Source organism: Candida orthopsilosis (assembly GCF_000315875.1).
Source record: "Candida orthopsilosis Co 90-125, chromosome 7 draft sequence".
Classification (NCBI taxonomy): domain Eukaryota; kingdom Fungi; phylum Ascomycota; class Pichiomycetes; order Serinales; family Debaryomycetaceae; genus Lodderomyces; species Lodderomyces orthopsilosis.
Genome location: NC_018301.1, coordinates 543,790 through 557,463, shown reverse-complemented (window position 1 = coordinate 557,463; position 13,674 = coordinate 543,790). Strand labels below are relative to the sequence as shown.

The 13,674-nt window shown below is 35.8% G+C and overlaps 9 protein-coding genes across 9 annotated transcripts; 4 read left to right on the top strand and 5 right to left on the bottom strand. All coding sequences in view use genetic code 12, as the record gives it.

Annotated features, from left to right (window-relative positions):
- Positions 1 to 775: 775 nt before the first annotated feature.
- Positions 776 to 1,945, bottom strand: CORT_0G02790 (hypothetical protein; the record flags this gene model as incomplete). Its single annotated transcript, XM_003871034.1, has 1 exon — positions 776 to 1,945. One exon carries the CDS (start codon positions 1,943 to 1,945, stop codon positions 776 to 778), a length of 1,170 nt encoding a protein of 389 aa, XP_003871083.1.
- Positions 1,946 to 5,634: 3,689 nt separating this feature from the next.
- CORT_0G02770 (Hot13 protein) lies at positions 5,635 to 5,994 on the bottom strand (the record flags this gene model as incomplete). The annotated part of the gene is made up of 1 exon (XM_003871033.1): positions 5,635 to 5,994. One exon carries the CDS (start codon positions 5,992 to 5,994, stop codon positions 5,635 to 5,637), a length of 360 nt encoding a protein of 119 aa, XP_003871082.1.
- Positions 5,995 to 6,379: 385 nt separating this feature from the next.
- On the top strand, positions 6,380 to 7,255 carry CORT_0G02760 (hypothetical protein; the record flags this gene model as incomplete). Its single annotated transcript, XM_003871032.1, has 1 exon — positions 6,380 to 7,255. The coding sequence occupies one exon, from the start codon at positions 6,380 to 6,382 to the stop codon at positions 7,253 to 7,255; it is 876 nt and encodes a 291-aa protein (XP_003871081.1).
- Positions 7,256 to 7,395: 140 nt separating this feature from the next.
- On the top strand, positions 7,396 to 8,691 carry CORT_0G02750 (membrane-localized protein; the record flags this gene model as incomplete). The annotated part of the gene is made up of 1 exon (XM_003871031.1): positions 7,396 to 8,691. The coding sequence occupies one exon, from the start codon at positions 7,396 to 7,398 to the stop codon at positions 8,689 to 8,691; it is 1,296 nt and encodes a 431-aa protein (XP_003871080.1).
- A 164-nt stretch (positions 8,692 to 8,855) lies between these two features.
- Positions 8,856 to 9,695, top strand: CORT_0G02740 (Erv2 protein; the record flags this gene model as incomplete). Its single annotated transcript, XM_003871030.1, has 1 exon — positions 8,856 to 9,695. The coding sequence occupies one exon, from the start codon at positions 8,856 to 8,858 to the stop codon at positions 9,693 to 9,695; it is 840 nt and encodes a 279-aa protein (XP_003871079.1).
- A 54-nt stretch (positions 9,696 to 9,749) lies between these two features.
- CORT_0G02730 (Ste18 protein) lies at positions 9,750 to 10,073 on the bottom strand (the record flags this gene model as incomplete). The annotated part of the gene is made up of 2 exons (XM_003871029.1): positions 9,750 to 9,897; positions 9,952 to 10,073. 2 exons carry the CDS (start codon positions 10,071 to 10,073, stop codon positions 9,750 to 9,752), a joined length of 270 nt encoding a protein of 89 aa, XP_003871078.1.
- A 269-nt stretch (positions 10,074 to 10,342) lies between these two features.
- CORT_0G02720 (Gos1 protein) lies at positions 10,343 to 11,026 on the bottom strand (the record flags this gene model as incomplete). The annotated part of the gene is made up of 1 exon (XM_003871028.1): positions 10,343 to 11,026. One exon carries the CDS (start codon positions 11,024 to 11,026, stop codon positions 10,343 to 10,345), a length of 684 nt encoding a protein of 227 aa, XP_003871077.1.
- A 106-nt stretch (positions 11,027 to 11,132) lies between these two features.
- CORT_0G02710 (hypothetical protein) lies at positions 11,133 to 12,095 on the top strand (the record flags this gene model as incomplete). Its single annotated transcript, XM_003871027.1, has 1 exon — positions 11,133 to 12,095. One exon carries the CDS (start codon positions 11,133 to 11,135, stop codon positions 12,093 to 12,095), a length of 963 nt encoding a protein of 320 aa, XP_003871076.1.
- A 484-nt stretch (positions 12,096 to 12,579) lies between these two features.
- Positions 12,580 to 13,191, bottom strand: CORT_0G02700 (Isu1 h; the record flags this gene model as incomplete). The annotated part of the gene is made up of 1 exon (XM_003871026.1): positions 12,580 to 13,191. The coding sequence occupies one exon, from the start codon at positions 13,189 to 13,191 to the stop codon at positions 12,580 to 12,582; it is 612 nt and encodes a 203-aa protein (XP_003871075.1).
- Between the last annotated feature and the right edge of the window lie 483 nt (positions 13,192 to 13,674).

Here is a 13,674-nt window from a genome sequence, read left to right as displayed (position 1 = left end):
ATACCAAAGGAAAATAAAACCGGACTTCGGAATTGGAACAGCTTTATTGATACTTTGATGACATATGATTCTTTACATACAGTTATAATAAGCATATTAAAGAATACGATGATGTCTTAAAATAATAATACATAATTGTAAATAATAATTCAATTACGTCAAACTTCATTTTTTCTTTTTTTTTTCAGCGATGCAACGAAAGTGATACCAAACTCTGACGTAATAAAAGCTATACACAACAGTTATGGACAACAGTAGAGTAGTATCAACGAGTCGTATACTTTACAGATTGATCTATTCGTATTGTATCGTATATGTGTGTACTCAAAGGTTTCTATAAATAAGCTAGTAATAGTTCTGGATAAAAGAATTAAAATAAAAGAAGTGAAAATCAAGCAACCAAAATAGCGTCCGAAGGGTATAACAAGTATCGTAGCAGCAGCAGCAGCAGTAGTAGTGGTAGTGGTGGTAGTAGTGGTGGTAGTAGTAGTGGTGGTAGTAGTCGTAATAGCAATAATAGTATCATGACATCATAAGTACATCATTCATTGGACATTGTAATCATAAACAATTCATTCAGAATCATGAAGCAATAAACTTGAAAAACACAAAAAACACAAAGAACACAAAGTAAACATAAGCAGCGTTATAATTCATCACATTACATCATCAACATTATCAGGACAAATCCCTGTTCTATAATCAACATTCTATAATCAAATTTCTATCAATGGGTCAAATCGTTAATAACTGTGTGTAATGGTGGTAAACAGATCTAATAAATTTGTTCCAATGTGAGATTCTCGTGTTGGAATAAACTAATTGGAATACAATTAGATCCTCCATCTGATGATGTGGAGGTAGTAGTAGTGTTAGTTGGCATTTCAAGTGTTTTGCTTGGGTATGTGTATTGTGCATTGCTATTGTGGTGATCATGATGATGGTGGTGGTGATGGTGATGTGGTTGATGTGGATGAGTAAGCAAGTATTCTTCATCATCATATTCATCATCAGTTAATGAATTGGTATTGCATAATTCTGGCATATCATGGTGTAAATGGTCGATTTGTTCTTGTTGATCAGAATCACAAATGATTGTTCCTTCGTCATCAGATTCTTCAACATCAGTAGCAACACCTTCTTCTTCCTCCTCCTCTTCTTCGTCTTCATCTTCTTCAATGATAGTTGGTGTAGACGAAGATAAATTCGTAAATGGTAAAGATTTGTAACTAGGTGTGGATGGCATAGATGTATTGATGGCTATAGTTCTTGGAATCTTGGCTTGGGTAGCTACATCTTCTTCAACTTCTTCTGAATCTGAATAAATATAATAATCATCAGAGTCGGAATCTGATGATCCAGATGATGAATAAATCAGTGAACTGTTGTCTATTTCCTCTTCTTCGTCTTCAGAATCAGAATCAGTAACTTCTTGAGTGGTTACGTGAGGAATCATTGCGGCATGTTCATAAATAGCACCATTCAATTGTTTGATTTCATCACTGACATCACCTTCTTCTTGTTCATCACCATCATCGTAATCTTCTTCTTCATAATCTGAGTCTGAATCGGAATCGGAATCGGAATCAAGCTCATATTCAGTTATTGAAGTCTTGTATAAAGAACCAGTATTAGAAACTTCTTCATCTGAATGACCAGATTTGCCATGATTAACCTCGGAAGGAATATCAAATTGTACACGTTTACCATCACTGTCTTGTTGTTGCCCCTGATGCTGTTCTTGATTGTAGTTATTTCTGCGTTCAGTTTCTTCGGTAATATAATCCATCAAATTATCCAACATATTAGCCTGAACAACCAAGTTTCTTAATGATGATTTTGGTGATGCTGCTTCTTTAGTCAACTTCAGTCTTACTTTACTGGCAAGGATATAAGTCTGTGCAAATGACATATGTGGGGAGGATTTAGTTGTAGTAGTAGTCATTGTGATGTATAACGCGTTCCTATTTTTTTAAGTTTTTCTGTTGGTTGAAATATAATATAATATTGGTATGGGGAAATCGTTGTTGAGTACGGGAGTAATTTGAATATATATATCTTGAATGAGTAGTATGAGTATATACACAAACCAGTATGAGTTGCGTGTATTTGGTAGGTGAGTTTTGTATGAGAATGAGTATGATGCAATGATATGCTATAAAACTGTTGCTCAGTTGCTGATATCTGTTCTTAATATGTAAAGCTTTCGAATGTTGAAGTTGTAGAATAAAGCCACGAGAAGAAGAAATGGGAATTTATTGTTGATTATATATACTATTCTGTTACTGTACTCTTGATAATTGATGTCATTGTTAGACTCTCTGACTAATTGCAAACTGAAGAGAAAAAAAAAATAACTCGGCGATAAAAAAATAAAATAAAATAAAAAATAAAAAAGGTTTATTTTGTGTTTGTGTAACTCTTTAGAAATAGGAGTTTAAGTGTTTATGTTTGCGATTCTAGAGCTTCATCAAGACCAACATACAATTTTCATACTCTTTCTCACCAGTTCCAACAGCAAGCAAATAATAAACCACACATACACGTTATACATCCTCTTGATCCGAAGGGGCTTCCCAGATCATACTAAGACCAATATACAATATATGGTTGCTCTTTATAGAGATAACAATAGCAAATGGACATAGAACAAGAGAAGAAAACAGAAGAACAAAGAACTTACAGTATAGTGTAGAACGTTCTTCCTTGTATCCTCTGAAATCTCAGTTAAAGGTTATCATTACAATAAAAGTACTACAATGGCTGGGATTACCATTATTCCCGTCCCTTTTACTATCCGAGACAACAACGGGTCCCTCTAGATCTCAACGTACAGCAGCGGCAAAAGAAAAGAACTTGGAAAAGAGATTCGTATGACACACGTTTTTCATACGTTTTCAACACAACTACTGAACCGGATCTCCTATTGTGTACGTCTCTTACCTACTATTATACGGTTTCCGGCTCCGATTCAGGCTATGCCCTCTCTCTGTGTACTTTTCTCTTCCTTTACCACCCTCTGGGCCGGAGCCATAACTTTATTGCAATCTATTCCTATTGTCACAAACAACAAAAACCACATGTTTCCTTTGACACTACTATTTGAAATTATGTGCGTACCCACCTCTCAATATCACTCTATTGTTCTTCCCCTTGATTTCGGTGTAAAACCATGCACATTCTATTGTTCGTATGCGATGGATATGTGTTTTCCCTTTATTGTTATTTTGTTATTATTAGTTCTGGTTCCCTCGTGGAATCCGAAATAACCATATATACACTATAATAAAAATTCTCTCAAAATATATATGCGTTAGGTGCATTATGCAAATCATAAATTGACAGAACAATACAAAACAATGTCGCAGGATACACAAATGCGAAATAGACACAGGCAATCGGAATCAAATTCTTTTATTCTCTCTTTCGGTTATTGATTTATAACGGACCGGTTATTTGGGTTCTACATTTGTATAGTAGTTATGAGAGAATAGTACACTTACACAAACAAACACCAAAGTTGAGTCAAGCTAAGCTATATTCAAGAATAGTTGTGGTTCGGACGGGATTTTGATCTAGGTACCGAAATTATCAAGAAATTCAAAGGGCATGTCATGACCTGTATAACTTCCTCTTCATTTAACTCCGTGTTGTATAGTATTACAAATGTACTTGATTAGTAAATGTTTACATCCGCATTAATAAAAAGTGAAAAAAAAAAAAAAACAGAGATCCGTTTTTTGTTTATATCCGAGAGAGACAGAGAGAGAGAGAGAGAGAGAAAAAAATAACAAAAAAAGAAATTACGAAGTTTACTTCTCGGATTTTCGCTTTTAAGAGTTTTTAAAAACTCCGAGAATATAATTAAAGCCGTATACAACACACATCAATTCTTTGGGCTCTTTTTGCAATCATTTATTTAGAGAGGGATAGCTTTTATACGAAACAATAAGAATCGGACAAAAAGTATCAGCCCATCTTTCTTACCCTTCATACACTCAGTCACCACATCGTAAATAGGAGGGAGTGGGGCACTGGAGTAAAAAGTTTGAAATCATGTCATTTTATAACCCAACGTCGAGCGATAGTTACTCTGGATCTTACGCTTTTCGTATGTTTTCAATCTGAGTGTGAAAAAAAGACAATACATATTCACAAGCTATGATAATCACAGTTTTCGTTTAAAGTCAGACGATTGCAGATTTTCTCAAATTGCCTAGATTTTTACCATGGAATACATGAGAAAGTAAGTTAATTGAAAAGCAGTTTGGTTTATTGCTATAAAGCTCTTTGTTAAGACAGGAAGGGTGTTTGTTTATCTAAAGTTAAAACAACTCTGAAGCTCTTGTCTTGTCTTTCATATTTTGGAGCATGTAGTAATTTTAAAGTTATATTGTTTGTGTAATTTCATTGCTAATTTCAGCTGAAAATCAGTATCAATTTTTTAAAAGAGTTGTATACAATGGTATTCATACACATACGCTTGCTAGAGAGGAATGAAATGATAGTATTACACAGCAAGCATTAAGTGGAAGCTCATTCAACTTTGATTTACTTTACAACCCTAGAAAAAAAAGAAAAGGATACCTTCATTCTGGGCACTTCTAACAGCAACAGTATAACAATAGATATTGTTTAGATGTAGCAACGTTCTTCTACAATATTGTCTTTGTATTCTGATCGAATATTCTTTAGTTGCAAAACAAAACAGAAGATCTTGTAAGGAAATTGTTACATCATTTGTTTTCTTTCGTAACTTTTACCGACAAGTTTGAGACAACTTTGCTGACAAATTGATTCTAGAAAAGTTCTGAAGACCCCTTCATCATACGCACTTCTTCCTAATTATCTTCCTTATTAGGATTTGATTCACAAGCAAAGCAAAGCAAACCTAAAAGTTAGTTGAAAAAAAAAACATTTTTGTGTCGCCTGATGGGTTTCCACTTTCTATTGTTTCTTTTTGCATCCCCCTAAAACGATAGCAAGCAAAAAACCGTTAATTGTTGTTTCTAGTTTGATTGAGACTTGTTAATTGAAAGACTGCATACATCTGAGATGGGTAATAAAAGTGAGACAAAGGGGGGGGTGAAACCTTTAGTCTCCGGAACATGTCTGATGTCAATAATGAAAATTGTTACTGGAATGAGGTGGAGCAAAACCCCTATTAACACATTGCCCACGGACAAATGACTTTACTTTAGATAGCAAACTTATCACCGTCTCAGTGTTACCAGAAGATACTTCAATAATAAAGTTACGGGATTGGCAAATGTAAAATACACAACTTATTTTTTGGCAGTAGTGGAATATCTGGACGATGAAGCGGCATTTTAGTCGTTTGACGAGGAAATCTTTTCTTTTCATATGGAAACTTTCTCTTTTATTGCGTCTCCATTGGGTATGGAACCTATACCCATCGTAATTTTCTCATAGTTGATCACTAGCTGCAAGTATCTCCTCGACGTGACAACCAAGGTAAGCATTGGTCTGAACAATAGAGACTAAAGTCACTCGAACACACATATACGGTTACAAGACCAATAACCTGGGCAACACAGACATCAAACTATTCACAATTTTAATAAGTAAGCCAACACTTCATTGTCTCATCAGACAAACTCCTTCTTTTTCAATTCAAAACTCAAAATACAATTTGTAATGCAACGAGCAGCCAGGATTAAACCTACCTTGACACAGAGGACAAATTGACCCACTCTTCAAATACTCATCAGCTGTCAATTGTGTAAAACAATCTCCACAAATAACCACCTTGTCATGATCTCCAACATGAAACTTGTCTATACTATGATTGTTCAATTCATCATGACACTTGAAACAAGGGTAGAATGTGTTTGGACAGCATTTGAATCGGAGAGCAATAATGTCCAATTGTGAGTGGTAGTGGACGCATCGTGTGTGAGAATCAACTAGTTGTCCTTTGATAGTGTAATCCGAGTTGTAAATTTGTTGGGTTTGGTCAATCACAGTAGTCATTGTTGAGGTGGCGCAAGTGCTGTTTCAGCGGAAACTCTTCTAGGTTGATGGTCACTTGATGGTCGTTCGCGTGAGGCTATGTCTTTGAGGGTGGTGTCCTTATGATGATACATCGAAAGGTGTCATCAATGTGTCATTGCACAACTTTCCTCGACACGACATTCCATACATTTTAAATGGTAGCGTATATACTAAGCCTTCTTTCCACCAAATCGGTTTTAATCGTGGCGAGCTTTTTGTATAAAAGCAAGGCGGAATTGATAAACCTATTGCCCAATACTAGCTGAGGCTTTTCAAAAGAAGACCATTACAAACCAATACATATTCAGAAAGCGTTTGTCCAAAGTATACCATTTCTTAATCAATTCACCCTAGTTCCTCCAGTATGTCACTTTCAAGATCTTCATCATTATCCCGATCATCCCCATCCCCCAAAACATCAATCATCATATCCAATTTTGCCAAGGAAGACTTTGTCAAACCAGAACCAGACTCAACAAAGCCAAAATTAGTTTCCAAAGCCTTATCGCTAGTCGATCAAATCAAGTTATCAGTGTTGAATAAAGATGACAAGATATTGAACCATATTACATACTGGTCAGTTTTACCATTCTTGAATCGTATAATAATCATATTCAATAATGAGCAAATCGCCAGTCAAACATTGAGCTACTTACGAGAAGTATTGAAACCATACGACTATCTCAAATTATCATTACAGGAGAATTTATTACAACGGTCAAAATCACAAGATCAAATACAGGAAATGAATTCATCCAATTCCAATTTGAATGTGACTAAAAGCTTAGCAAATTTCAGAACGTTCCATAACGATCCAAATAATGACTCAGACTTACTGGAATATGTTGAACCTGCCCCAGCTCAATTCAATGTCTTGTCAGATTTATCGAAATTAGGAATAGATTTAAGAGATTACAACAGCGATGAACAATTGAATGAATTGAAAGAAGACGAACTGGAGCAACAACAGCAGGTGCAAGAAAGGAGATCAAAAAGTCCCGGATCATTATCACCAATGGCATCACCAAAACAAGATGATTTTGTTCTGCTGCTGTCGGCGCAACTGCTGCCTGTATTAAGAAGAAGATCAACAAAGACTTTATTTAGACCTAGTTTGAAGGTAAAAACAGGTGATGATAGTAACAAGACTGAGAATCATGGGGTGTTGCAATCACCAGCACAAATCAAACTGGATGGGTATCCTCAATCACCAACGATTACATTGGATGAAACGTTTTAAGTGGATTCATATAGCGGCTATTTATTGTACCTATGACTATTTATTGTCAATAGCAAAAGCGTTAAACTTTTGGTGTAATTGTACCTCTCTTGTAGCCTCACTACATGGCCAGTGCTTTAATCAACTCTTTATAGCTCATAATGCAATCAAACCAGAGCTTATCAAATAATTATCCTGCATATAACTTAGTTCAACTAAGTGTCCAGCAAGAGAAAAAAAACTCACCAACTAAACATCACCAACACTCCATTCAATCGCTAACCTCAATCATCATGAAATTGACAAGTGCAATAAGCTGGTCATTGATAGCATATACAGCATTTGGTGCAAGTGATGCTGCTGCCCCGGGACCATCCTCAAACTACCCTGTGATTCGTAATGTTGATGAACCGAAAACAGGACTCTCTTACAAGGATGAACAACTATGCCTTGATGGTTTTTTCAATTGGGTCGAATATGACGAGGAATACATTGACGAAAACTTGATACCATTGTTTAACCAACACTTGGAATACATATGGTCACCAAGGCAGAAACCTGGATTGCCAGAAATAACATTCAAGCCCAAATTATTTGTCAATATCCTTGGAGGTGAATTGAATACCGAGCCAAGTTTTGAAACAAAGTCACTGCAATCATATGCTGATTTCTGGTTTAAAACTACATTAAAATACGGGAGACAGCTAACTGATGTGATGAATTTTATGGGCATAGAACATGGAGTGGACGATCATTTCAAATATTTTGGTGAACAAAGAAACAGAATTTGGCAAAATCATCAGGACAATTTAAAACAACAAATAATCAACTATAGCCCTACCAATGATGGTATGTTTTCTTATGAGTTAGCCTCATTAGTTCATTTACGTGACTTTGCAAGGGATGTAAGATTACATAATGATGCAAAATTTATAATTCAAATGTCATCGTTTGCGTCAATCAAAAACAAAATCGGAGCAAATTCAACCACATACAAACATGCAGTGGGATCACTAGAAAATATACTCGAATCACTAAATGTGTATTTTGATATTTTGGTTGTGGAATCACCAAATTACACACCAAAGGATCGTTTGCAAAAAAAATCACAAGTGAGATCTGCAGCTTCAGCACCTGCATTCGGATACGCCAGTAAGCAAGCTTGTGAAGTTGCCACTGACAAGTGTTCGGCTCATGGTGAATGCAAAGAAAATAAAGATCAATGGAGTTGTGTTTGTGAACCCAGCTTTAACAAAACAACGTCAAAGACCACAACTTGGGTAGGATACGACTGTGGTAAAAAGGATGTCTCGGTACCTGCCAATTTGTTCCTTTGGACTACTATTGCATTGGTGTTGTCCTTAGTCGGCGGTATCAAATTATTGGCTAGTGTTGGATCAGATCCTTTGCCTGGAGTATTGGATGCTGCCACTTTACCAACGAAAAAGACAATTTAAGGAGAAGTAGTGAGGTGTATAGCGTATAATAGAATGGCAGTTGTAAAACTTCTTCAGCTTATTTGTAGATGCTCCTTATTCTGTGCTGTCCACCGCCGCATCCAGTGGAAGAGAATTTCCCAATTTAGTAAAGAAGATTTGCATAGAAGAAAAACAAATATATCATGACATTTTATTTCATATCAGATCCTGATCTAACACCAGGGCCAACTCCCACTACAACTAACTCAAACATGCTGAAGTATACAAGAAGACCAATTGTCACGACAATTTCATTACTCTCGTTAATATGTATCATCTATTTCATGTCATCATCGTCACAGAATTTGGAATCTTCATTAGGTAAAGTGAGATCGCCAATAAATTTAAATTCAGATACATTTCAATCTAATTTAGATACATTGTTGCAGAGACAAGTCGGACAACTGAATGATCAAGTGCAGAAGCCATTAGAGGAGCCGCCCTCAGGTGCAAACAATATGGACCCCGCCGCTCCGAAACAACAACAAGAAGACGAAGAAGCCAACCCCAAGGATGCTCCTAATGGCGGTGTTGACGTAGCACAAGCATTTATGCCCAAGATGGCCAATGAAACTTTGAAAGCTGAATTGGGTCGCGCATCATGGCGTTTATTCCACACTATATTAGCTAGATACCCTGATGAGCCATCAACTCATGAACGTACGACGTTGGGCAACTATATTCAATTATTTGCTCAGGTATACCCTTGTGGAGACTGTGCTCGTCATTTCCAACAGTTGTTGAGCAAGTACCCACCACAAACCAAGTCGCGTAAAACTGCTGCTTTATGGGGATGCGACATACATAACAAAGTTAATGATCGTTTGGGTAAACCACAGTATGATTGTACTACGATTCTCGAAGATTATGATTGTGGATGTGGCTCTGATGAACAAGAGGCTGACTCTACTTTGAAAGGTGAGAGTTTGGAACATTTGAAAGGATTAAAGGTGGAGAAGGAAGAGTTACAAAGAGGTGGTTGAATGGAGAGGCTGCGGTAATTTAAGACGATAAATTTGTTTCAATATAGTTTAATTTCACATAATTATACAGCACCCGCTACTTTGTTGAGTTTGACGTGTCTGTTTAAACGAATTGTATTTAGCAAACTTGTTCTGGTCAATGGGTAATTTCCAATTATAAGGGATAAGATAATCAGGAGTCTCTTCAACGTAATCAATAATTCTAAAACAATGTTAGTACAGTCATTAGAGAATTTTATGATTGAACTTTACATACAATGCACAAGCTTTAGATGCTGGTATTCTCTCTCGTTTCAAAGTCTCCTTGAGCCGATTGTTTAATTCTTGAATTCTTTTCAACTTGATTAGTTGTATTTGTTTTTCGATCTGATCGTCCATGTTGAAAGATACAGTAAAGCTTCGAGGGGGGGGGTATGACTGATGTACTCTAAGGTATATCTATTGAGCTAACCAATGGCCATTGTATAATTCTAAGGGTAATCATTCATTTTTAGTTTTGATGGGAATATTTTAAATGTAATCCTTAACACGAGCAATAGCCATGGTTTATTAAAGTTTTGTGTAACATCGAATGAATATGAAACATCACAATAAACCATTACGTATATACAGTAAGCTTCTATATTATACCTTTTCCATTAGCTCTTCTATACAAAGAACAAAAGTAATATACAAACAGCAATAACAGTGGCTAAAATTAATGTATCCCTTTTTCTTCTGGAATTAATCTTCAGGATAAGCACATTTATACCTGGAACACTTTGAATAGTCCCTAATATCGTCAGTTGAGCATTTTGCAAGTATTGTCGTTGGTTTATCAACTCGTCTCGAGTGTTATATGCACTTTGCAACAACCTATCAGCTATCGAATTAACATTGTCTGCTCGTTGACTTTCTTCAAGGATGTATGAATCAGGGTCAGTGTCCAATGCGTTCGCAGGTGTATTGCGTCTCTTATGATTGGATATGTCTGATTGCACTGTGAATAACAAATTATTACGATTTCGTTCTTCAATTAATATAGAATCAATACGCTGGAATGAATTCTTGTGATCTTGTAAATTTTGTTCATGACGAGTAATTTGTTGCAATTTTGAAGTACTTAATTCAGTGGTGGATGATTCACTGATTCTGTTAAGTTTTGCAATAGTGGCATCTCGTTTAGATAATGTATCGATGATTTGTTGCTTAATTGATTCTTCGTCTGGTGTACTTTCCAATGATTGTGATAGCTGGTTTTGAAACTGAGAGAATCTTGCTAATAATGACTCAGTCTGCTTCTCCAAATTTAGCGCCTGTGATCTTATTTGGGTGAATGAGGAGGAGGACATTACGTGTGCCGATGTTGACGTGGATGTTGAGGTTGGGGCGGGGGCGTGTGACTTTGAGTATTTCTGTTGTCCTTTGCATTTTTTTTGTTCTCAAATTCTGGCGTTAATGTTCCGCTACTCACTTTGCTCCCTGATGCCGAACGAAGGACTTCACCGGGTAACACCTGAGCCAGTATTTACATTGGAGGAAAAGTTGGACTCATTAGATAAAGACCCCAATCACCACCATCACGACTCAAAAAACAAACCAATATCTCGATGGTTAATCCCCATACTTTATCGAATTCAAAAATATAGTGCTTATTCATTTATCTCATTCCTAGGTATTCATGTGACTTCAGTTGTAATAGTTCCCATCATCCCAGTCGATAAAGAGCTCAAACAACAAGTTTTTTCTTTGGCTAAAGCTGTATATCAGGATATACCATTTTTTGAGCCAATTGCCATCATTGGCGCATCTTTAGTTCATATTGTTGCTGGAATGGGATTGAGATTAGTACGCGGATATAAGAAACACCAATTGCATAGAAGATTAGAGCAAAAAAAGGAAAAGCATAGAACACTAAACAACAACGATTCATTCAATATTCGAGATGATGATGATGATATAGGATTTGGTGGATTATCCAATATATTTGGTTTGGGATATAGGAAATCCTTCATTTCAAAAATCTTGGGCATTACACCGTTACAATTTTCAGGATACTTGTTGATCCCCTTTGTTGCTTATCATTATTATAAATTTAGATATGTGCCAATGTCAATAGAAGGAGATTCATCGTTGATCAATTTGGATTATGTATCCTATGTGTTGAATTTGAAACATCCTAAGTTTCAAGTGTTGGCACTTACGAGCTTAGTTTGGATTATGTCATATCATGTTACTAATGGGGTAATGAAGTTGAATTCGTGGTACAGTAAGAGTTGTAAACGAATTGGATTAGCCGTAGTTAATCTTATGGGGATCTGTGGAATGGTTGGAGTTTATTTATTCAAAAAAGAAGAAATTGATGGTGGTGATTTCCTTGGGAAAGTATTTACCAAATATATCAATTCATTCTTGTTGTGAGAGGAGATGCTTGTATATATAGATGTGTGTATTTATTAGTAAACGATTGCAAAATAAAGACTGCAACTTAAACGCGCGAGAATCAAGGTTCAACTCTGAATAATCACGGCCATTTCATTGGTCAGAGAGGAGACAAGAACACAAAAGAGCTAGAGGATTGTACATCCGAACTCGCAGTGATTTTGGTGAACAATCAATCCATTGAGAGACAAACAACTACAAAAACACTACAACTAATTCAATTCCTCTAAAATAAGCCCATATAGCATTTACTGAACTAAAGAAATATACACAAAATCGAAGCAAAATTATTGTATCTCCTTTTCCAAAATAAAAGACCAATATCCGAATTCCTATGTTAGCGCAAAAACCTTGATCAAGGTGAAAGCTCTCTTGAGAAAAAGCCTTAGCAAATACCCTGTAACGTCAGTGACTCATTTGTCTCTAAGTTGTAATCATACAATGTAAAAAAAATAATCCACACTTAAGCAGTGACATTAGCAGTAGCTGGTTCAGTCGTAGTAGCCTCTGGACCCAAAGTTGGCTTCTTCACCAATCTCTTTGATCTGTAATCTTTAACTGCTGATTTGATAGCATCTTCAGCCAACATTGAACAATGCAACTTGACAGGAGGTAAAGACAACTCTTGAGCAATAAAAGTGTTTTTAATAGCCAATGCTTCATCCAAAGTCTTACCCTTGACCAATTCCGTGGCATATGAACTACTAGCAATTGCTGAACCACAACCAAAAGTCTTGAATTTGACATCTTCAATTTTACCAGTCTTTTCGTCAACTTTAATTTGTAATCTCATAACATCACCACAAGCTGGAGCACCAACCAAACCGGTACCTACATCATTATCATTCTTGTTTAAAGTACCAACATTTCTTGGATTTTCATAGTGATCAATAACTTTTTCATGATATGATCTCTTGAACAAAGTATTGTTGAAGGCGGATATAGTTGACGATGATGTTGTTGAGGCAGTTGTTGGCGACAAGTGTGAAAGTGCTGGTATAGTTTGTTTGGCAATAGTTGTGGTTTGTGATCTGAGTAAGTTTCTTGAGTTTCTAATAATTGACCTTGAAATCATTGCTTTGTATAATTGTATATGATTGTATACGAGTCTGTTAAGTAAAGAATATCTGTTGAGTAAAGGATTGTAAAGTAATGTCTTTAATCTGATAGGTTCAATCGTGTGTACGTCCTTCTTCTTATATAAGTATAAGAAGATATAGAATTTTTTTTTTTTTGTTTTGTTAGTGTATGTACGTATATATGTATGTGAAATTTATTAATCATCAATAGAACAAAAGACTTTAAAGTCTTTATATAGAAGGATGCGTGTATAATGTATTATTATGTCATCTATTTGTCATTGTACACGACCTCCTTGCCCCTTTGCTTTATCTGTTTCATCATCTTTTCTTTTGATTTTTTTTGGATGGGCACATGGTACACTACCCAATAATTGCACAAATATAATTGGATGGAATTGCGGATTTGATACTAAACACACGTTCCGGTTCCGAAAAATGGACACTTTCTTTTTTAAAAACACTTTTCTTTTGTTTGA